The 25,998-nt window shown below is 27.0% G+C and overlaps 1 protein-coding gene across 3 annotated transcripts in view; it reads right to left on the bottom strand.

Annotated features, from left to right (window-relative positions):
* LOC111686992 overlaps positions 1-20,499 on the bottom strand; it is a 35,659-nt gene extending 15,160 nt beyond the window's left edge. Inside the window, exons 1-3 of one of the 3 annotated variants that reach the window (XM_046949203.1) lie at positions 20,070-20,499; positions 6,153-6,534; positions 1,730-1,816 (exon numbers count right to left, since the gene is read on the bottom strand). In XM_046949203.1, the coding sequence (XP_046805159.1) occupies positions 1,730-1,816; positions 6,153-6,518 (453 nt within the window). In that variant the 5' untranslated portion in view covers positions 6,519-6,534; positions 20,070-20,499. Of the gene's footprint in view, positions 1-1,729; positions 1,817-6,152; positions 6,535-15,004; positions 15,207-15,293; positions 15,487-20,069 lie in introns of those variants that run through there. The other 2 variants (XM_046949204.1, XM_046949205.1) reach the window with 2 other exon arrangements.
* Positions 20,500-25,998: the final 5,499 nt, after the last annotated feature.

Below are 25,998 nucleotides of genomic sequence, written 5' to 3' on the forward strand. Positions count from 1 at the left end.
TTTCTAGTTATTATAGAGGAAAACAATCTAGTTGTTTAGTTGTTGAATACTCAAATATAGTCACAAGTTTTATTGAACAGTTTCTTGTTTGTACCCTACACTACACTAGAGTGCAAAAAGTTATTATAATTAATTTATTTTCTCAACATCGCATTTATCACATTGTATTGACTCTTTATATGATTTAGTAGTGATGGAACTACATCAATAACATAGGGTGTCATACCATAGTGTATGCCCGACAAAATTTTTTTTACTAGTTTAAACTGTATTATTTCGTTTTATATTTTACACCATTATAATAGGGAGGTATTAACATCAGCCCTTGTGTTGATGTTTGTATCACCCGAAAAACAATCTGTTTAAAATCAATTTCCTTCAGTCTATGCACTATACAGGTCGCAAGTTTCAAGACAATTTAATTAAATTTGGCACATACTCTTCTTTTGCCCCAAGGACGAATGGATCCATTATTTCGCCTAGCCCTCCTTTAACCGTACACGCCTAATAGTTCTTTTAAACACAAATTTATATTAATCGTTGCTGTATCTCCACAAAAAATGGTAAAATTCAGTTTTATGTAAGACTTAATGAAACTGCCGATTTCGTAATAATCGGCACTCACTTAACATAACTCCCGTACAAAGTCTCCTTCAGAAAATGGTTTGAAGGTCAAAATTCACTTATAAACACTAATATCACAATAAAATTCTGCAAAATCGATTTGAATCCTTTATAAACTGTTATAAGGATAGGCCCACATATAGTCATGCCCCCGTATAACCCCTCCTTTAAAGATTACTTTTTTTAAGAAATTGTTAAAATATGTCAGAATTAAGACAAACAATTTAAATGGTTTATTTTTTTAAATGTTTTAAATTTTTTACATACTAATTACTGATGTAGAGTATTATATGGTCGATTATGTCCAACTATACATTCTTACTATTTTTTATTCTTTAAAAGAAAAAACTTTTTATGCTCGTCTGACTTAGTGTTCCGTACACAATTGTACGCATAAAGATTTTTAAGTTATTTTTTCCTAAGTTTTTGGTTTGGTACTCATTTTTGAATATTGTATAGTTTTTAGTAGACTATTTTATGTTGACAACACGTTTTTCCTATGATTTTTTTCCCAAGTTTGTTATTTTTTCGAACTAACTAACCAAGTTTTTCTTAAAAAAAACTCAAGTAGAACAGTTAGTTTTTGTTTGCTACCATTTGTTAGGATTGATTTGATCAAGGTGAATAAATACATATATACATATGTACATATATATACATATTTTGGGGGTTATGTTCATGATTTTAGTACATTTTATAACTACGTATGTATTGGTATTATGTAGCTGGTTTTAGAGAGACCAACATCAAATATCTTTTTAGTTTATATAATTTTTATATCAAATTATCAAGACCCAGACTTTGACAAATAAGGTTTAATTTTTTAATTTGTTAAGAACTAAGAGTTTCTTTTAACCCTTTTATAAGCAAATACCTAATACCGATTTTATTTAAACTATTTCATGAATTGCTTGCTTCATCGATATTCCAGACAAGTTCTTTAAGTATTCTTTTAACAACAAAATTTTTACTATATATTTCTATATTTTGTTTTATTTTTTATACCTAACTTTATTCTATAAACTTTTTTAAATATATTTATATGTACATATGTCTGTAAGTACAACAACCATCACTAGGAAAATAATAAAACAAAAACTCTTACCTCTAAGCAAACAGGACATTCCAATAATTGGGCAATATGTTGCAGGCAAGTTGCAAACTTTTGCAACGATTGCTGATTAATGTTGTGCTGCAAGTTTTTCAAAAAAAGAGTAAAAAAGAACAAATGAATAAATAAAATAGAAAACAACAAAATTAGAACAACTTTAATTAGCTTTGGTTAGTTTTGGATATATTTATTTACATACACACATTCTCTTTAAAATAATCAGCAAATAATTTTATTTTTAGACTTTACAATAGAAGAAGTAAAGTAAGCCATAGTACATAACTTATGTTAGTTTTAAAAAGTATTCAATTATGGGAGAAAAGGAAATATTTTTTTTCAATTTATTAATATAATTAATGCCCGAATTCTGAAAAAATAGAAGAAAACTATTTTTAAAAATTTATATAAAATCTACTAATTTGATTGATAGTATTTGTCATTCAAAATTTTAAATATAGTTTTTATAGTTCTTTCCGAATACGGGCTTAAGTATTTTCAATGTAGTTTACTTGTAAATTTGCTGTTGGGTTGCTTTTATATTTGTATCTACACATATCCCCTTAATAAGAACAAATTAAGTTAACCTTAGAGAAAATTAAGTGGAAAAAGTTGTTGAATTTTCAATTTATTTCCTATAGTTTAGTCGTACATACATATATCGTCACCTGAAATGCAAAAATGCATGACAACTAACATATTTAAAATATTTTGAACCTTGCCAAAACACCGACTTTATTGAAATGAAATTCAAAAGTCAGATAGTCTTTAAAAGTTCCACATAAGACATATAAATGCACATATTCAAACGTGTTTATCGATGTTTGATTACAATACTTGTAAGTAAATTTTTCTACTTTAGTGAGGAGGATACATTGGGTTTGTGCCGATGTATGTAACGCATCAAAACATGCATCCTGTTGAGTTATAATCGTTTTCGAAGTCGATTGAGCCATGTCCCTTGCCAAATATCGGGCCTTATTTGACCCTCGCTCCCATACAAAGACCCCTTTAAATAAAGACTTGAGTGTCTAAAATGTACTTACGTACGTTAAGTTTAATACAAAACTAACAAATAAGAAATTATAGTCGAGCGAGGCCGACCATATATTGGCCTACACCTGTTACCAAAATCAAATATTATTTAGTTTTCATAATTAAGCATTTAAGTTTAATTGTACTTTGCCTCTGGTATATTTAAACCATTTATTGTTGAATAAAATTGTTGACATTTAAGTCTAATTTTGAAGGAGGATTTTTATGATTAATTCATGAAGATCATCAAGACAAAAATACATTTAACCATTTTCACTAGGCTTTGTCTACGGTACCATAGATGATCATTTGCAAATTTCATGGAATTATATCTAAAATTGCAAGCTGTAGTTTAATTACAAGGCTTACAAGCCCTATTCGGGGGTTCAGTTGTATGGGGGCTTAGTGAAATAATGGACCTATCTTAACCATTTTTAATAGGTTTCGTTCCTATAGGGGACAATAGAAGATCATGTACCAAATTTCACTAAAATATCTCCAAAATTGCGACATGTAGTTTGATTAAAAGGTTTCCATGGACAAACGGACTGACAGACGGACAAAGCTAAATCGACTCACAAAATTCTAAATCGGTAAGGCTGGTATTGGACCAATATTATTGGGAGTTACAAACATCAGCACAAAACCCAATATTCCCTTCCCAATAAAGTAGTTTTCTGTGATAATTTGTCTCTCCTTTTGCTACGACCTTTTGCATTTTATTTTATCTTTTCAATTTATAAAATTCATCTTTTGAAATATTTCGATATATCTTATCTTTCGAGTGGTATTCCTACATGTGCACATGTATAAAATACAAAAACTGAGAATATAAGAATTTTCAGCAAATTTTCTAAAGATTTTATTATATTTTTGAACTTTGTTGTATTTTAAAAATGTCGAAAATGTGTGAAATTGGGGTATTCTATATTTAAAAAACGAGCTATATTAAATAAAATAACTGTATATTAATAAATAAGTTTCCTAATTAAAAATGAACACAAGAAAATAAGTTCTATTAAATTTCTCATTAATGAACTAGTATGATATTAAGAGAAAACTAAATTCCCGGAAAATATTCAACTTATTAGCATACATTAATATATAAAGAACCACATATTTTAAAGTGAAAATTAATAATTTTATATATACTAACTAATTATTACTCGTATTGAACACAAAAACTTAATTTTTGCAAAATCATTTGATTTTATGTACAGATTTTATAATTTTAATTTATAAACAAATGACGTCATATTTGTGCATTTATACCCTCAGAGACACTAAATTGTGAAATGTGTGTCATTAATATTATGATGATAAACCCAAAAGACAAAAAATAATCGTAGTTTATTTAACAAAATGATAGTATGAACAAAAAAAAATAGATTGAAAATATCAAATAAATACATGAATAAATTTTATATTTATTTTTGAATATGTATATGCATGGATAGATGTATGATGATCTGTGTATATTATAGAATGATGTATTACATACAGGTAATTTATAAATCCTTGTAGATATATGAACGTAATATTTCGTGTGTGCGTGTGTGTGCATACTAGACATAAATGTTTGTTTGGTAAAAACAGAAATTATTTTCCCCCAAAAAAATTGTATGTATGTCATTCTGCCTCTACGTAAATATGACAAAATGTCAAAACATTTAAAATGTTTATATTTGTTGTAAAATTCATAATACTTTACACATGATGTGGTTTTACTATACATATATGTATATTCGTACAGCATCATAATAACAACAAAAAATAACTATCAAGTTTGTTATGCAACATACTACTAACTAATATGAGTTGCAACAAACAGAATAAATAAGATTGAGTATAATCTGTACAACCCAGCTGCTGTAGTAAATGCTTTAATTAAAGAACTGCCTTGAAACTTTTGTACTAGTTACCTTTGAAGCTACTAGTATCCATTAGAATAATGTATTATACAGTTTCTGTTTTCTTTTTACATTACATTAGTATTTTAAATTTGTGTTTGCTATGTTAAATTCAACTAGCAAATTATAATTTTATGGATGCTATATCATATGTATATTCACTTCAGAACGTCAAAATGAATTAGTTCAAGAACTACTGGTTATATTTTAACATTCATACAGATTACTTATTGTCTATATGAGTATGTTTGTACATTATTTTTAAAAACTAGGTATATATTTTAATATTAAATTATCCTTAAATGTGATGTGGGAGTTTTTGAAGGATGCAATCATTTTAAAACAAGTATTTAATACCTACTTTTCGTGTACAAAAACTTGTATGTATTTGTATGAGTCTGTGACATTATCAATACAATTTAATTGACCTAAATTTAAAGCCAAAATAAAACTTATAGAAGGCAAAGTGGAATTTACATTCTATAGCAGGAAAATGTTAAAAAGCTTTATATTAAGGGTAAAAACAAACATAAACATTAAATCTTTAAATATTTTGCATTAAATTTGTAAAAAAATATAAAGGAAGGCCACCAACATGGCTAAACTGATTTTATTATTTCTATCGGAAAATTCGGCAATTCTCTCAAGAATTAATTATTAAAAGTTTTAAATTTCTAATTAAATAATTCCTATGGAATGCCCAATTCCTAATGCCTAATATACATGTTTAGCGATGTATTAAAATTGATTTTCGAAAGACTCCATATATCTCAGGAATCCCAATCTGGTATAGATATGCTTTCGAGAAGTTTCCTAGCAGTCTAAAAAATTACGAAGATATGGATAAAATTTCGTTAAGAAATTTCTTTTACAAAAATTCCAATCACAATAAATTTAATTTTGCATTAATGCAAAGTTGTTTGACCATGAAAATTATACAATTTAGGAATTTTTTATTAATATTTCTTTTACTGCCTCAAAAACTTTTTCGCTAAACAGTTTCATTAAACCCTGTTTAAACCTTGACTCACTTGGAATACGAAAATAAATATATTGTCAACTTTTGTTAGTAAGTATTATTCGCTAAATAATTTTAGTATTTATTTATTTACATGCAAAATAATTAGTTGATTAAAAAACAAGACACAACACTACATTACAATGACCTACATTTAGCAGAGTAATAATAATTTAAACAAAAAATAATATAAACAAACAAACTATAAAAACGACAACAACAACAACAACAACAAAATAAATAAACTATACCGCACATACGGTATAAGACAAAACAAAGCAGCAACAACTACAACATCACATTGATTACATGTTACCAACAAAATTAAAAAAATATATATATGTAGCTTTTTATAATTAGTCATTACAAACTTAATAAGCAGCAAGACATGCAATGTTTAAAAGACAGACAGACAGACAGATAGACAATAAATAAATTAAATTCAACAAATACTTACTGCATTATTTTCCTCATCTTCGTCATCATCATCATCCTCATTATTGTTGCAGGCACCAGTTGTTGCATCTTCACTGTTAATACTGCTGTTGTTACATTTATTACGCCATATAACAACAGTGACATAATTGCTACTCTCATTAAGCCAATGATTTTTTAAAAGAGCTGCAATCTCTGAGATTTTCATGCCCAAAACATCTTGGCCATTTAATTCGAGTAAACAGTCTCCGATGCGTAATCCAGCCTGATAGGAAGTAGAATCTTTTTGTATGCTGCTTACCCAGGGATATGGATCCCAAGGAGCCCGACTCAAGTGCAAACCCAAGGCACCATTGGTACAAGTATAAATTTTATAGGATTTCAACATGTTGTCATACGATTAACTAAAATTTAAACGAAAAAAAAACAAAAATATTACATTTCAATTTCAAGGTCTCACGTTCGCACAAATAAAATAAGCGTAAAAAAATCCCTTAAATTAAGAAAAAAGTTTTAAATTATATTGACTTTAGCAGGAGTTGGTTTAAAAAAAATGTTTAAAGATCAAATCATAAAATCGTGCATACATTTACATATACATTACCAGTCACATCAAACACTGTTACATATTCACATACAAACACAAATGTAGCTACGTTTTAATCGCACTAACGTGTGTTTAATTACACACACTCCACGTGCATATTTATACTGTTAAATCCTTCACCTTCTAACGAACACACTTTCACATACATACAATTTCATCTATGTATCTATGGTCATAAATGTGCATGTATGCGTTTTTTATATGTGTGAGTTTAATAGTGGCACCATAAACTTCCAAATACAATTTCAAAAAGGTAAAACAATGTAGGAGTAAATGTTTGCAAAAATGAATCGGCAAAAAATCATCTAACCACACGCACAATTACAAAAGAACTGAAGAAGTGGCTGAGGTGTACTTCACAGAAATCGCAACGATTTTACTTTATCTGATGAAACTGAAAAAGGGTTGCCATCTTTGACAATTGAATATAGTATTGAGACCAGTAATTTAATATTCATGCTATAGGAAGTTTGTTCGTAAAAAGTTCTATCAGAAGTAGAACTATTGAGGCTAATATGACGAATATTATTAAAATTGATTAGTGACTTCTTATGGCCTGGTGCTGTTCAATTGCTAAATCACAGAGGGTGGTATAAGAGTTAATCCCAGGAAGTCATAACTTACTACGAAGATCAACATTTCAAATATCAACCAGTAAGGCTTTAAGAACCAGCTATATCAAGTTAAGAGATCAGCAGGTATTGCAATAATAGATATTGCTCATAGTCCCAATTTGTCTTCGTATAATAGCCTGCAGCACCGGGAGTATTAATGGATGCTGAAGATCAAGAACATTTGGAGTTTTCATCGACAACCAGGAGGCATTTCATAAATTACACTCTTACACTTAAACCTTTTTACTGTGTTGGTCTTATTTCATGGTTGTGCTTTTACAACCTAAGGATGAGCTGATTGCGCGACTCCCCAACTCCCCCTTTGTGTATGACAAGTTTTGGTCCGGCTAAACCATGTACAAACACTTCGATCGTTTTGAAACACTCGAGCTTTCCAATCTTTGATCATTGCTGTTTAACTTGTAAGTTGCAAAAACATCACTTCCAATTACAACCACTTAGATGGCATAGCTTCTGTTAAGTGAGCAATATAACTTAGGCACGTAATATGAAGACCGAAATAAAAATCCATAAGATAACTCTTCATATTTACTGAAGAAGTTATGTTATAAATCTGTTATGAAAAGAGTAAACCAAGGAAGAAAATTCAATGATATCAATTGTGCAAGGTGCCTTACATCCATAACCATTCAAACCGGCAAACTTTCCATTCATCCAACACACTCTAAGTTATGGTTGGGTATGGTGCATATAACCTAATTTATATACAAGCGCTTCTAACGTGCAAAGATGTTGAGTTGGCAGCATCACCTAACGGTAGCAGAAATAGGGATAAAAGGGAGAAAGTTTTCCGTTTTCTCTGCAAATGTCCTTCCCTTATTGTTAAAAGAAATATATATTTTTTTTTTTTGCAAATAATATCTGAAACCCTACTCAACAACTTTTTGAGATAACTTACTACAACTCACTGGATCTAATACAACATTACATCTGATTTCTCAAAACGGTGTCCTTCCGACTATACTTGAAAGTTTTGTATTTAAATGATAATATTAAACAACTAACTTATTAAATAATAAAACTTCAGATTAATGTAAGTATCAAAATGAAAACTATAAATATAATAGATATTTGTGAGAACGAGAATACTATGAAAAATGCTTCATAATATAATGTGAGAACATGGTGGCAACCCATAGGAAATCAGCTCTTCGAAAGCACAAAAAGAACAGTAACATATTCTAGTTTAAATCACATTCAAACACTTTAAGTGTTATTTTAAGGGTCGCGTGCTGTAAAATCGTTTTATTTATATTTTCACTATCTCCCTATAACCCCCATTTTTGCACCTTTTTTTCTTAGAATCTGTCATTGGGCATAAGATAGCTTTTAATGTGTGTCGAGTCAAATTTCATCTGCAAACTGCTGTCTATGAGTTAGTACTCTTAGCAAACCTCCATAGTCAGGCAGTTAGTCATCAAGTCTGTGTTGCTGCTTTACCTTGAGTCAGCAATATTTTGGGGTTTCTCTGCAAATTTAATAGGTATGGGTATGTGCGTGTGGGTATTTGTATTTATTTTTGGCAATGTATGTTTTACAAACGTCTTTTCTTAGTTGTTGTTGATTTGTTTTAAACGAAAACATGTCACGTCTTTGGTGTTGTGCACGCATTTTTAATGCATTAACGCCATCAACACCAAACCATCGCCACCGCCACCGCCAACCACTACCATCTTTACTGGCTCTAAAATAACGTTATTGAACTTTTGTCTAAAAACACACTACACACAAATATCTAGAAACATCTTCAATATGTGTGAGTTGGTATTTGAAGATGTTTGTGTATTTTATAATTTTCTTCAATCCCTACATCTTTAAAAAGGACTGTAATCGGGTCAAATAAAGAGTTATACGTTTAATATATTCCTGCGATTTTTTACTTAGTTTTAGCAAATGTTTCAAAAAGCTTCTTGAGTTTATATTTTTTCTAATTACTTGATTATATATAATTATTTTTTATAATATTTTTAAAAGGACTCTAATTATTACTTCATTGTTTCATAGTAATAAGAAAATTAGCATATCATTTTCCCATGTAATCTAGAAAAAAATCACTATGAGAATTTTTTAACAATAACTGTAATTAATTAAGTAAGCGTTTGGAACCAAACTAAATGGATATATAATTAAAATCTTGTAAACTAGTTTACCTCATCTCAGTCCTTACTCATATATTGATAATAAATCCTCTTGTTTGTATTTTGTTTGAAAGGTGTTTGACTTTGTTTGCCGACAAGGCTTAAGACTGAGTCGTTTTACAGCAGTTTTTTGCTCTTAAGATTTTCCAAAAAAAGTGTTCAGGTGTAAAGTTTTCTAATTAGTTTACAAACTTATAAAAATAAATGTGAACGTTGTTTCTTTTTTTTTTCGTCTTTTCTTTATTTAGAATGGAAAAAGTACAAAACTTTTTTTGTGCCATCAAGCAGACAACAAAAAAAGTTGAAAATTTATTTTTATTTTCACAAAAAAGTTGCTGGTTGTTGCTTATTTTCTGATTTAAAGTCGTGGAAATTGATTTTGTTTCAAATGAATTATTTTCCATGTCATTGGAATTGATGGTATTTCATATTACTTTATTCATAATAAATATGTCTTATCGATGGAATTTTAAGAATTACTTTTACTTTAGCAAATGTATAATACATACCATGTTACATACCCAACTGTTACAGATACACATATTCTTTAAACAAAATTCCAAAAATATACCAGAATTTATTTTTATACCCTTCACCACTATAGTGGGGAGGGTATTATACGTTTGTGCTGATGTTTGTAACATACAAAAATATTGGTCCAATACCCACCTTAAAGTATACCGATCGATTCAGAATCATTTTTTGAGTCGATTAAGACATGTAAACCTTGTGCGCAAGGTGCAGGTCGCAATTTTCAAGATAATTTGATGAAATTTGGACCAAGCATGTTTTTTGGCACAGGGACGAAGCCTATTGAAAATGGTTAAAATCGGTCCATTATATCACCTAGCCCCCATACAACCGTACCTCCCGATTTGAACTTTTTATGCCATAATTACGTCAAATATTCTGCTATCTCTTTAATAATTGGCACAAATAAGTTTTATATAAGTATAAATGACGCTGCAGATTTTCGTAAGGATCGGCCTATATTTGACCCTAGCCCCCATACAAACCCCCCTTCAAAAAATGACTTAAAAGTCTAAAATTGACTTGTAACCATTTGTATCGCAATGAAACTCAACAAAACTAACTGTTATTTATAAATATATCCTTTTCCCAAATTAACCGAGGATCGGTCCATATTTGACCTATATAAAGCCTCATTTAGAAATTTTAGTTTTTTTATCAATAAATTGCTTAAATATTTTGGAATTATTGATAATATTCAACATAAAACTTTCTTTATAAAAAATAAAAATTTTATAAAAAGTAAAAATTTTAAAAATATACTCATGGTGTAGGGTATTATATGGTCGGCCATGCCCGACTATACTTTCCTACTTGTTTTGTTTTAAATTTATTTTAATTTTGTAATTTTTGATTTTTTAAATCAATGAAAATTTTGTTTACGCTTTTTCTAAGCTTTAATATTGATTGCATTTATTACTTGCCGGAACCAAAAGTTCAAGCTGTTCGGTCGCACACGCCTCTCATGCAATTTGATTTTTAACAGTAATGTTTAATTACGTCAAAAGTATTTGTTTGTCATTCTGTGTGTTTCTGACAAAACCCGACATCTGTTTCTGTGAAATACTTGTTTTTCATCTGTATCTATGTATATATTTTTAAGAAGTAGTGAATAACTTATTATAACAAATTTAAATATTTTGTAGTTAGCAAAACAAAAATTGTAAATACTTATAAGAAGAGAAGGTATACCAAGAGTAAAGTTTTAAGCATAATAAGAAAAGTTGAAAACAATCTGATCGATATTAAACATTGATGCATAGACTATAAACTAGACTATAGACTTGACTTTAGACTAGACTATAGACTAGACTATAGACTAGACTATAGACTAGACTATAGACTAGACTATAGACTAGACTATAGACTAGACTATAGACTAGACTATAGACTAGACTATAGACTAGACTATAGACTAGACTATAGACTAGACTATAGACTAGACTATAGACTAGACTATAGACTAGACTATAAACTAGACTGTAGACTATACTATAGAATAGACTATATACTAGACTATAGACTAGACTATAGACTAGACTATAGACTAGACTATAGACTAGACTATAGACTATAATATATACTGAACTATAAACAAGACTATAAACTAGAATATAGACTTGACTATGGACTAGGCTAGTCAAATAGCTATGAAACTTTTTGATAAAAAAAACCAAGTAAATTTCCATATTATAATTTTACAGAATTATAAACAGTTTATGAATCTTTATGAATCATATTGTAATCACTCTTATTTAATGCATTACAATCTTATCAAACCTTCCCAAAACACAAGTATAACAAATCATTAATAAACTGGATAAGAGTATAGTTCCTGTTTAAAGTATAAATATTTCATGTGTTTATTTTTGCCGTTTACAAAAATCTTTTATACTTTCTAAAAACATAACATTATTAAATTCAAAATAAAATTAATAAAAATTACGGGGGAAAAACAAAACAAAAAAAAACCTGTTTAAACTTATAAACTTTTTTAAGTCGACAATGTGATTTTATGTGTTCTATACTGGGGGTACGTGCGTATTGCACACATATACTTTGTAAAACCCAAACTTGGATAAATGTATGACGTTGTATTTTTGTTAAATTTGAGTTAATTGCTCTTCAACATAAATTCAATTCAATTGAATTAAGTTTTTTGACATTGACCATGAAAATAAAAGTTTGTTGTGATTTTTGTACATACTATTTCAACCTAATGTTTTGTTGGTAGAACGTAATGACGTTAAATCGAGACTCTTAAGAGCTGACACTTAAGAACTTGTTGAGACTAGATTTACTACATTTTTTCCATAAATAAAATGTTGATAATTTAAGTTTTAACAAAGGTTTTTTGTGTATGTATTTTTTTTTTGTGAAATCTTGTAATTTATTTTGAGGTTTTATTAAATTGCTTTTTTTGTATATATTTTTAAGGTGTTTTAGCTAAAACATCTTGTTTTAATTACTTATTTTATTTGAGTATATTTTAAATTTTTTTAATTATTAAAATCCCCAAGTGATTTATTATTTAATTTTTTAGTTTTTATTTAAAATATTTAGATTTATTGCCATTAGAAAGAATAAATAAACGAACATTTTATGTTAAATATATTAAAATATGTTTTTTAATTTTATTTCTTTTGGCTTTATTATATTAGCTTGGAATATATCAATATTTTGATCCAAACAATTCCGTTAGGAATAAGTGACAATCCTTTATGAATTTTAAAGTTGGTCTCGTGAACACATTTATGTTCAAAAACACTGTCATTATTATTTAACTTTAATACTTAATCTTTCGTTACTGAGATTGTATTTCCTAGAATCGAATATGATGCACTAATTTAATTATAATCATAAAGTAATAAACAATTTTAAATTTATGAAAGAGTGTCCTTAAATTATCTAACACTTTTAACATGTTTATGAAGAAATCATGAAATGGAATTACCGAATTTTCCCGACAAAACTTTTCCGGGATTTAATAAAAAAATATTTTTGGTAATTCCGGGCGTAATTTTTCCGCTTAGAAACCCTAATCATAGATTACCATTACTATAAAGACTTTAGATATCTTTCAATAAACTAGACCTCACCTTACATAAAAAATGTCTCCCTTGTTTAAAATAAATACCTAGCAAAAACTCGGTAATGGGTTGTACTAAAATTAGTACTTTTTAAAATCCCTGTTTGTAAGCGAGCGTGAAAATATTTGCTTCCAATCTCATTACCAGGGAAACCAAAACATGCAAATGCATGTTTTTTGCGGTGCGTCAAATGGACTCATGGATAATATATTTACTCGTTTCAGATCAATTTAAAAATTGTGCCATTGATTTTTAGAGCATATTTTTGCATGTTTTACTCATAAGAGCATAATTCAGCATGATTTGACTTTTGTAGCATACTTAAGGCATATATTAGAGTTTTTAGACCATATTTTATTCTTTTAATGTATATTTTAATGTTTTTCGTATTTATATATTTGAAAAACATTTTTTTTTTTTTGAAAATTTAATCTTAATGAAAAAATATTTTTTTTTTTTCTTATTTTATTTTAAATTGTTCATTTTTGTTTGTAAAATTTGAACAGCAAATGTACAGTGGTCTCATAAAACCGATTACTTTGGATTTCGTGAGAGCAATCCTTTTTAATCGTTGAAAAAACTATAAATGACAATTATTATTAGTTGTTTGGACGTAGAACGTAATTCTATTAAAAATAAATAAATCTAATATCAAAATCTTGTAGCATGAAATATGAGATTAAATATTGAATATTTCATTACATTTTAAGTCTTGTTTAACTTGTCAATGTTAAAAAGTAAACAAAAAATTTATTTTTAGAGCATATTTTTAAAATTTTAGGAGCATATTTTGAGTTCTTACTGCATATTTTAAGCGCTTAAAACTCTTTTTTAGAGCATATTTCCGGTTTGTCTGAAATATGCTCTAAACAAATATGGTAATGAAGAAGTAATAGAAAAATGCTTTATTAGCATTTTAACTCATTAATATTCTGAAGTTGAGCAGCTATTGCTGGTCCTGAAATTATATATTTTTTCCATTTTTATTCTCAAGAGGATTTTAAAGGATTTTTATGCTATCAAAGTTTATCATAAACTAGTTTTGAATTTTTTTTTCATCTTCAAGTGTTTTAAAAATTTCAACTTTCAGTGCTCGGTGAAACAATAGTTAATATAAAAATTTTAACGTAACGTGATAGAAAGAAATAAAAAGCAGAAGGTTTTGTATATTAATACCTTTAATTCTATTATATTTTTTCTTAATTTTGCAGACCTGGGTTATAATTTGTTATTTTAAAATTAGAAACCCTATAACGCATACATTTTAATTTTTTTGGAAAAAATTTTGAAATCTTAAATTTTACGTATGATTTTGTAATGGACGATCGATTATTTAGAGTGAATGTTTAACAATTGCAAATAAATATTAAATGTTCGTAGAGCAATAGCAAGCATTAGAGTAATAAATAGATGATTAATTAATTAATTTCAAAATTAATTTTATAAGCTTAAGTAATTTCAAAATAAGTTAGTACAAGTATTAATTGTAAAATATAGTACATCTTTTACCTTGAAAGTAAAACAATAAAGAAATACCACATGTATAGTATATTTACAATGATGTTTAAGTAAATACATACGAATGTATATTTTGATTTTGTAGCTGCACAGTAATAGTAATTTATAATGATGATTTGATTGTGGTATTTTATACTTTTGTTTATTTAAAGGCGAACCGCTTATATCACATTCACCGCATACAAATCTATTTCAACAAATTAAACATCTAACGGATATTCTTTAGCAATACTTGCACAAAACCAAAGCCAAAATTATTGAACCATAAACTTGAAAATAATCTACTAATTACATTTATTTGCCCAAATTGAAATGTTGATAATGATTCATTGCGAATAATTGAAACACTTACTTACATAAAAATATATAACTATAATCTGGTTGTACTATTTTTCAAGTGTCTGCTTTAAAAGCTAGAGATTTTTTTGTATAAACTACTACAATTTCAATTAATTCATATAAAAGTAATAGTCAACAACTCTCAATATGCACTTATAACTGTTTTAATAGCAAAAGATTTCTTTTACAATTTAGATAAATATTTCTTTTCCTTTTTCTTAGTTTAATTAATTTATCACATTATCATCTTGTTACTTAAGGCTTAACTTTTATTATTATTCTATTCATTAAAATAATTAAAATTACTTATTTATTGCTGTTTATAGTAATGATGATGTATTTTAATAATTTATGCTCCAATTATTTTACCATCATTTTAAAAATTATTAATACAAAATATCGCTTGTTATTGAAATAAGTATTTTTTTTCTTCGTTTAATTTACACAAAATCTCATTTAGTGTTTAACGTTTTTTTCTTACGCTTTTTTCATAACCGTTTTTGTAAATCGTTCAAATGCAACTGACGATTGTGTTTTGTTAGTTTGAGAAATTAAATTTTACTTAGAGAACAGCTAAACAAAATTGCACATAAACATTTAACGGTATTTATGTAGTTGTTGTTTTTGTAATTACATATTTTTTACAACAAAAACCAAGAAATAATTTTTTATACATTCGACTTTAACTAATGCTGTACAAACAAAAAATAAAAGCTTTCATTTTCAACAGGTATTTTTTTTATTGCATCATAAGCGCAAAACGCATTTACTCTCTTCAAATTACAGGGAATTTTGCAAAAATGTAAAAATACAGTACAGTGGAACTAAGAAGAAAAATTTTGAGATGCGATTTAAGTATAAGCGTCTAGTGTGTTGAGAAAAAAATAATATTTTATAAGTCCATTTGAAGCCAGTAATTCACGTTAAGTTCATTTTCTGAAGAGAACCTTATATGGGGGATAGGCTCAATTATGGACTGATTTTCATAAAATCGGTCCTGAAATTCGAAATGAAAATTACTCATTTCGAATTTCAGCTCTACACTTGTATTTTGAAATATGTAATATTATTGTTAAAGTTATTTTCTGAGTGGGAACTTATAAGTATTTGGATTAAAGTCAATTGTAGACCGATCCTTATAAAATTTGTTTGCGAGATTTTGATTCGTAAGAAACTTGCTTATGCAGAAAGCCACCTTTGTATGGTCTATGAGAAAACGTGGACCAAAATTGCTAATTTTCAATACCAAACCATATAGGAAATATTTGTTGAAAATTTCCGTTCGGACTCTATCTGCTTTCAACAGACAGACGGACAGACCAGAATATATACATACTTTTGTGGGTCTATGACTCATATTTGAAGATTTTAAAAACGGAATTCCAAAATTAATATACCCCCATAATTATTGATAGTGGACATAAAAATTTAAAAAAAAATTTTGGCAAGATTTTGGTAGAAACGATTTTAATAAATTAAAAAGACTTTTTTGTACAAAATGTTTGGACAAATTCATGTAAAAGAGTTTTCGACAAATTTTTTATTACATTATAAATTATCATCCTGTTTCTCAAAATGCGAACAAATATTTTATATTAAAAACAATAGCAATTTTTCGAATTTATTTGTTGTTTTTAATATAAACTAACTAAGCAATGCATGCTCGTTCGCATTTAGAGCTACAGACCCTATATAAATCTAAACGACAAAACTTTTGTTTCGCATAAATTTTAAAATGTTTCACTGAGTTTCATACATATTACAATTGTTTCGTTAATATGAAGATAATTAGTTCTTTTCGGTAAAAATGTGTTACATAACTTTTGTTTTATCATAAATTTGAAAATGTTTGAGTACATACATATTACTATTGTTTCGTTAATATGAGTATTCTTTTTAGATTTGAAAATGTTTCAGTGAGTTTGATACATATTACAATTGTTTCATTAATATGAAGGTAAAAAATAACTTCAATAACTAAGGATCTATTTATGCATATATAAATAAGAATTTAATACTTTTTTATAAATTTTACTCTCTCTACTATCCCACTGTTTTGCGTGTGGGTATAAAATTAAAGCCCAGTTTATGTTTATAAACAAATTTGGTTAAAACGCGATATTAAGCGTAAAATCAAACTTACATCCAAAGAGATCTTAATTTCTAATTATTTCCCTCTCCCCAGAGAAGTTTACATAGTATGAGAGTGGTTTGTATATTAACCGACTAAACCGATATCTAGTTTTTTTCTGTAACCCATTTTGATCTCACTGTAACCTGAATTTGTAGTTGTATTACTTACATACATATGAACACAGCTAGATAGTTTTTTTTTTGTAATATTGTATCTTACAACTGGGTGCAGTAGTATTTTTGCTCATAATAATTGTTTGCTATTTTTTGTGGCTTTTGTTTAATTTTTCCCAAAAACGTTTTTGTTTAAGCATTAAATCAATGTCCGCATTCATTATGTACCAAAAAAATAATGTTTTTTGTTAAAGTTTTTAGTTGATTTGCTTTTTTTTTTGAGTCACTTGATTAATGGTTTAGCTAGTTTAGATCTAACACCCCTTTATGTTTATTTTGAATTATTGTTATTATAATTTGTGTTTCTATATAATTTTTTATGATGATTAAGGAACAGATTTCAAAGTTTAGAAACAGGAAATTTTTCTTTGTTTACATAACATAAAAAAAATATTTTAAAAATTGTAACATAACTTCTTCATAATAATTTAGGCTCACATTGTTAAAATTAAGTTAACAAAACAGAATATGCATATATATATTATTGGCAAAGGTTGACAACCCTAAACAGATTTGAAAAATATTATTGTTCAAAAATATTTGGTTTTTCTGATTAACTAAAACTATGTTTTTGCTAAAATTTGCATTTTATAACAATTTGTTCTTTTGTTCTATATATTGTTTTTATATTTATGTTTATTTCTCTATCCGGTTTTATGATGATTATCTAAAATCGAGAATAAATTTAAAATACATACGTAATTAACTTATAATAAAATCTACTCATTAGCTAACGGATTTTAAAAGATATTTTTTAACAATTATTGTTATTATTTCTGATTTCTTTCGTCTTCTCTTAAAAAAATAGAAAAGAAGTCATATATTAGAAAACTCGTTTAAAATATTTCAACATCATTTATTTAGTTAAAATTAGCGTTGATAATAAAAATATACACAAATCTGGCAATAATTAAAATAGTGTTTTCTATACCCCCCTAAGTGAATGAGATGATGCGGTTGTTTGATCGTTAACAGTAGAGAAAATATATATAGTAAATAATTATTTGTTAAATGTTATTTTGCAACGTATTATATATCGACATTTGACGAAAATTATGTTACATAGGTCAACGGTGAAAAGTATGCTGATTCTGAATATAGAAATAAAAAAAATCGTATTATTCATCAATTTTCCTCTTAAACTTATGAAAAAATTTAGGGCGATATCACTACGTGTAGTTGTGTTGCCACGGCTCTAAAGAGGTAATATGTTTGGATATTAACAGCAATTATCATTTTAATAATAATTATTACAAAATGATCAGAAAGTGTCACAAAATATTTAAATGAAAAATGTTTCAAAAGACTAATATATTTTAGGTGTTAATGGGAAACCCTTGAGCAGACAATTTCAAACTTTTAAATATTTGGTAAAGTAAATTTTTAAATTATTCAAAAATTTGTTAAATTATTATAGACAATAATTAAGGAAATAAAATAGTAAAAAATTAAGGCAATATATATCACAGATTAGCGGTAACTGTGACTTGAAATTAAAGGTTTTCGGAAAAAAAGTTTTTGTAATATTTTCATATTTTGGCCTTAAATCTTTAGTGTTGTACATTTTATATAAAACAATTTCTGAATATAAAATTTCAGGTAAAAATAAACATACAAGTACAGTGAACATATCTGAAGTTTTAATATGTTATGTTAACCCATAAACTGTTAATATGACATATTATACAATAAAAAAAATATATTAACCTGTTATGAAATATAAATAGTTTTTATTTTACGTGAATAAAAAATCTATTTAAAGACATCGAAAAATCGATATTAACCCATAACATATATAATATATCAACTAATATGCTTTAAAATTAAAATATTTTACTACATTTTGTAACATTAAAAAGCTCAAATTGTTCTTAAGCCTATTTTTCCCATGTGTCCATAAGACGCACCATAAAACCATGAATTTGTGTATTTTGGTTTTACTGATGATAAAGAAAAATCGGTATGATATCCTTCTGACGGACACGTCTAGACCAAAGGAATAACTTACATTAAAAAGTAATGCAGTAAGAATACAAATACAAGTAATTACTATAGTACTTCCAAGTAATGCAGAAAATAAGTAGTATGTCTTTAAAGGTATGTGGTTATGTAAGTACAACCTAATACCATGTTTATGCTGGGGTCGTCTAAGAATTCAATGAGTTTCCAGAATAAAATATACTTTTGAAACAATCAACTAAAAATTGTTTGATGTGTTATATATTAAATGAATTTATATGTTTTTGATTATAAAATGTGAGCAAAAAATCTTTATTAATTTTATTCGTTTTTTTTTTTATCAAAAGTATCAGCATCAAATTTCAAAAGTTGACATTAAATTTTTTGCATCTTAAGTTTTAAAATTTTAATATTTATTACCAAATATTTTACTATCGACCACACTTATTCTTTACCATTAATGTCTTTGCAAATTACCCGGCATACACATTTTTTAATTCGTAATTAATTAAATTTATTTTTTATATTATTGTATTTAGCTTATTGCAAAATTACAGTTGGCGTAATTGAATTGACATTAAAGCCACAAACTTGTTTTGGGTTTAATTTATACTTTGTACAACATTACTGGCTTTAAGATTTTCTTTTCCGCAAAAAAAAAAAGAAACGAACACCTAAACGTAAAGATACAGGTATTTACTTAAATAACAAGATAAATAAAAAACCTTATGCAAAATATCAATATATTATTAAACACTCCTTGTTAAAGCAAACATATTTAAAAAAATATTACGAAAAAATTAAACATTGACTCACATTTTTCTTCACTTAAAAAACTCTTTAACTTTTTGTTTTCAACTTATTGCAAAATTAACACTTTGATTATTGCCACAAATTTTTTAACTTAAAATTATTTTAAAAATTGTTGTAATTTTTTTTACAAACCACACGTTTACCAGCACACTGTGTGAGATTTTTTATATTTACTTATTTTTTTTTTTTTTTGGTATAATAGTACTATAAAAAATAGTTTACAAAATTTTATGTTTTAACACCAACAAATAAAAAAGATCACACGAAATAATAATATTTTTTACAACTTAATTTTCGCAATATTTATGGTTTTCACAACATTTGTATTTTGATTTTGAATTTCGTTTTTAATTTTAGTTATTTTTTTTTTACTTTTTGAAAACGCGTACAAAGCGCGTGCGCTTGAGTTTAACGATGCGCACCTCGCAAAGAGCTAAACAAATCTAAAATGTTGAAAATTGTTGTGTTTAGGAAATTTGCTTTACTAGTCAGACATAAAAAGCTTTTGTTGTGTCTTAAACGATTAAAGCTTTTTGCTAATGTTTAAGCTTTTTTCTTTGATCTTAGTTTTTAGTTGATTAATTGAGGAACTCAAAAATGTTTAGTTCTTGTAGAAAAATACCCAGATGATTAATGCAAAATTATTTCGATTGGTTGGTACTTGAACTGGTCATTAAACTGTTGAGATTTTTTTCATTTAGGAGCAAATTATTAATATAATTGTAAACATTTTAAATATAATATTTTGCTATATAGAATTTTGTAGACCCAACATTTATGGTCAGATATCAGAAATAGGTATTGAACATTCTAAACTCTAATAAAAGCAATGTTACTATAGACCTAATTAAAGAATCTAGGAAAATAAAACTTTAGCATGTTGTTAATAAATAATGGAAAATATCCATTCAGATATCACAATAATTATACTAAACCTAATCACCTCTTATCTGACAGAAGTATTAGAATTAAAATGGCTTTCTAACCCAAAAGAAGTAATAACAAGACTTGTTCTGCAAAAGCTTCCTTGCCCCTACAAAATGTATAAGCTACAGAATATGCACACGTTTCAAATCTAATAACAAAACCAACATACCGACTGTTATTTTAGAACTGTCACTACAAATTGTTTAATGTCTTGTCTAATTGTTATAATTTAATTGTCATAAATTATTAAATACAATAATACAATGAATTTTAAGTCGACAAATTATTTTGTGGGTGTTTTTGTTTAATTGATTTGATCTTATAATTTATAATGACCATAAAGTATTCCTTATATACAACTAACTCACTACCTACCTCCTTTTGACCATTTCACTGTCAACAGGACGTAACCTGTTAGCTTAAGGCAAATTTAAACTGTGTTTTCTACAACACCATCAGAAGTATTTTTGACACGTTTTATGTAAATATATAAATATACTTAGGTGCATACATATATATATATTTAGCTATGTGGGTATTTAACTACATATGTATGTATGCGTATTTTTTGCCCTTTGTAGTCAGTGAAACTACTAGTTCTATATTACCAATAATATTTGCTGCTAAGCCAGCTAAAACACGATAATGGCTTGTACTTTCAAAACTACTTAAATTCCTATAACTACTACTTACCGCCGGTATTACTTTTAAGCACTCTTATAATGACTTACATATAATCGATAAGTAAACCTTCAATGTTTCGCTGTATTAAAATAAGTTGAAAGGTTTGTACTTATATAACTACTTAGTTGTAGTTAATGAAACTACATTTTCCGATTATATTTGCTGTTGAGAATGTTAGTACTTATGAAGCCAGCAACATCTCGATAATGGCTTATACTTACATAACTACCTACTTTTCAATAACTACTACCTAATTACTCTTATAATGACTTCCAAATAATCGGATAAGTAAGCCTTCAATGTCATCACTGTATTAAAATAATAAATTGAAATGATAAGCGGTTATTTTAGCTTTTTAACTCATTACTCTTTAATAAAAATTTTGCCGGTAAAGGTGATTAAATAACATTACACACACAGAAAATACAGAGCCTAAGAGATAGGATAACTGTTATTGAAAAGACTAATGTGGTCAAGGGGATTAACATTAATCGGTTTTTTACAAAACAACTAAGGAACTTTTCCTAAAACAAGAAATGTAAAAAAAATATATAAAATTTGATATTTTTTATACCAACAATACATATTTGCTTATTTTAAGAAATTCATAAGCGGAGGTAATCGTAAAATATACAATTAACAATTATTAGAAATATATTTAATAATAAAAAAACATTCTAACTTTAAATGTTAAAATATTACCAATCTCTATTTTTAAATCTACCGGGTTCATACATTTGTATAAACAATTATAAATATTTATCTATGTTTGTGTATAATATTTTTTTATTTATAGTAGTAAGTAACTGGAAGTATAAACTAAATGTATTAATTACTAAACAGTGTATTTGTTTAAAAACAAAATTCTCATTTTGTTTGATTTAATTAAGTGAATAAACTTTAAATAGTTTGTTAAATATACAAACATTCGCTCACATACCATTTCCATTCGCATAATCAATCTTTCACGTACAATTTATGTTGTCGCATTGTTTACTTTTGAAGAGTTAATATAAGTACACGGAACGAAACATTTTTGGTAGTATAATAATTTATATACTATTAATATATTTTTAAAGAAATATAATTAAAAATCGATTTCTTCTAAATGTTCTGGCCCTATTTGATAAACATTTCAATTTCTCATTTAATATTTTAATGCACTTTGAAACATTGGAAAAATATTCCGGGCACTTTTTAAATTCAACGCTGATGTAGCCATGTATGTCTGTTGTAGACACGATAGCTCCAAAATCTCTGGCTTATAAGTGACGATGAAATTCGATTTATAAAACTTCTGTATGAACCAAAAGATCGCTACTAAAGTTTTTTAAGAATCGATTAATTTATGATTCTACACAGAAGGAAAAAAGACGTTTTAAAATTATACGCGCTTGGTATCAAATTAAGACAAAGTGTTTATAATTTATCAATAATATTTATTTATATGTCATATATTTTTTTTGGAATGAAAATTATGTTTTATCACAATAACAACGATGCATTGCTGACATGGCACAATGTGTAATAAAAATGGCAACAATCCGTTGTTGCAATGATAATGATGCGTTGTCAAAATTACAACTTTGGTTGTCAAAATAAATACTGGATGTTATTTAAAAGTTTAACACTCTTTTGTCTAAATGTTAACAAACGTGATAAGCTTACTTTTGACAACGGATTTCTACTTTTTTACCCTCTGCGTACCTACCATAAAATACAAATATTTTCAACATACATTTGTTTTATGAAAAACAATATCTGTCTTTTGAATTTTATGAGTTTCAGTATATAATCCTTATTAAATTCCTTATTAAAAATCCGCAGTTTTCTCCCGGTGTAGATTCATTTTTCTAAACATATACCTCTTAGTTTTATTTGTCATCCAAGCGTTAATATTTTTCGTTTGCAAGTTTGTATTCGTACTCATATTTGTGAATATTGGCTGCGATTGAAAATGAAAGTCAATAGCATTTTCGTTTTATTTCGGTAGCACTGAACTTTTTTTAAGTTTTTTTTTTGTAGAAATGTGTGTCGTTCATTGCCAAACAAAATCGGTCAATCAACTTGCTACAAACAATACAAAACGAATAATATAATGTTGGCACATACATGGGCGTATTGAACGATTTAAATTAATATTGAATTTATTTCAAATGTTAAATAACATTATAACCAAAAAAGTCAAGTGGACAGTTATATTTTTGTAATTTTCTTATTACTTTATTCATAACAGTTTATAAAAGGTTTATCATACAACATGTTGTTTTATAAACCTTTGCTAAATTGTTATGAATAAAGTTCTTAATATTTATAAAATGTTCGAATTATATTGTAACGCTCATTAAATTTTGGCATAACTCCAAACATATCTTTTCGAGAAAAACGACTTTAAATATTTTCATTTATGTCAGTCTTATGCAGTAAATGTATATGTATACATATATTAAGAAGTAAATTCCACAAAATCTGTACAAATATTTCACAATTTCATCACAATTAAGGGGATTTTTCTAGAACTTCCTAAAATTCAAAAACATGTTTTTACTTCCCATTTCAAACAATTAAGTTTTCAGTATTTTCAAATTAATCATTCAATTACAAATTTTGATGTATAAGCTACAAATAACTTATTTTGAAGTTCAATTAAACTCGTTTGTAATGCTTATTTAGAACAAGTTTACACTTGGTTGCTGATTAACTAACCGCACAATTCAAAGTTCATTAAACTAAACGGGAAAATTTTTTAAAATAACAAAAATACGTTTTTTTATTATTTAATCTGAATAAAAAAAATGCAATTTAATTATGCAAAAAACAAAATATGTTTATTAATTATGCATAAACATTAAATTAATTTAATACGAAATATGTATATTTAGATACATATCTATGTTTGTATTAAAAAAAATTAGGAAAAATTGAGGGTGTTTAATAAATATTCATATTTTTTAAGTGATTCATTTGCTTAATAAAACGTCTATGACGACAAAGAATTCTTTTTAAAACTAGTGGTCAATAAGACAAAGCTAACAAAAACTACAAGTTAAAATATGTACACAACAATGTAAACACATCTGTTGATTATGAAATCGTTTTTTGAAAAAAAGATACATCTAGCAAAAGAGAGATATAAAGTTATGTTTTTTTAAAACATTTTTTATTATTTTTTCTGCTGTTGTCTAGAGTAAACCTCTCGAGTAAAACGTTAACAATAAAACAAATAAATGAATATAAAGTAAGTAAAATAAATTTTACAACAAAAATAAACCCATGTTGATCACAAATTACCCTACCTTTTTGAACTTTTGTAATATGTTTTTCGATTATGTGAGAACTATAATTTGTTAGTTCTTTGAGCAATTGCTTTAAATAATCCAAAACCTATCAAAATGTGACAGAGTCTAAAGAACATAATTTCGAAATATTTTCATTTTTACGAGAGAATGTATAGGTATGTAAGGTATGTAAGTTTGTCATTTCGTTTGTAATTTCCATAATTTTTCGATGCTATAAAGTACCCAACAAGAACTCGGTAATGGGTTGTACTCACATAACCACTTATTTGTAATCGATTGATACTTACCTTCTGCATTAATTTTATTTTAATCTGATATAGAAGTACAAAGCCGAAAATAAGGCTTTGTCATTTTATTTGCACATTTGACAGCGAGAGAGAGTTGTGTTTTAGAAAAAAGAAAACAAAATGAAATTCGTATGATTTTTATTTTGACGCACATTAAACGAAATAAGCAGTGGTGCAGTAAGAGACCATTTGGCTAACAAAACGAAGTCTCAGTGGTTCTTCTTTGTCAGCGAAATTTAAAGTTGTTTTTTAAATCCATATTTGTAAGCGAGTGTGGATGTCCTTGACTCTAATGTAAGTTTTTTCTAGGAATGAGCTAAATAGAACACAACCCTGACTTCTTGTTCATTTTTTTTCTTTCTGTGTGTGCAAAAAACCTGTTGCTAGGGTGCGATCAAATTAAAACTCAAATCAAAGAATTTCTGATTATAAGTAAGTAATTATAAGAGTACTTAAAAGTAATGTGGACGGTTTGTAGTAGTCATGGGAAAGTAAGTAGTTATGTAAGTGCAAGTCATCACCGATATGGTCATATCTTAAAAACAAGTAGGAAAGTATAGTCGGGCATGGCCGACCATATGATACCCTACACCATGAGTATATTTTAACAATTTTTACTTTTATAAATTTTTTTTTTTTGTAAAGAAACTTTTATGTTGAATATTACCATAATTCCAAAATATTTAAGCCATTTATTGATAAAAAACTAAAATTTCTAAATGAGGCTTTATATAG

Source organism: Lucilia cuprina, chromosome 4 (genome assembly GCF_022045245.1).
Source record: "Lucilia cuprina isolate Lc7/37 chromosome 4, ASM2204524v1, whole genome shotgun sequence".
Lineage (NCBI taxonomy): Eukaryota > Metazoa > Arthropoda > Insecta > Diptera > Calliphoridae > Lucilia > Lucilia cuprina.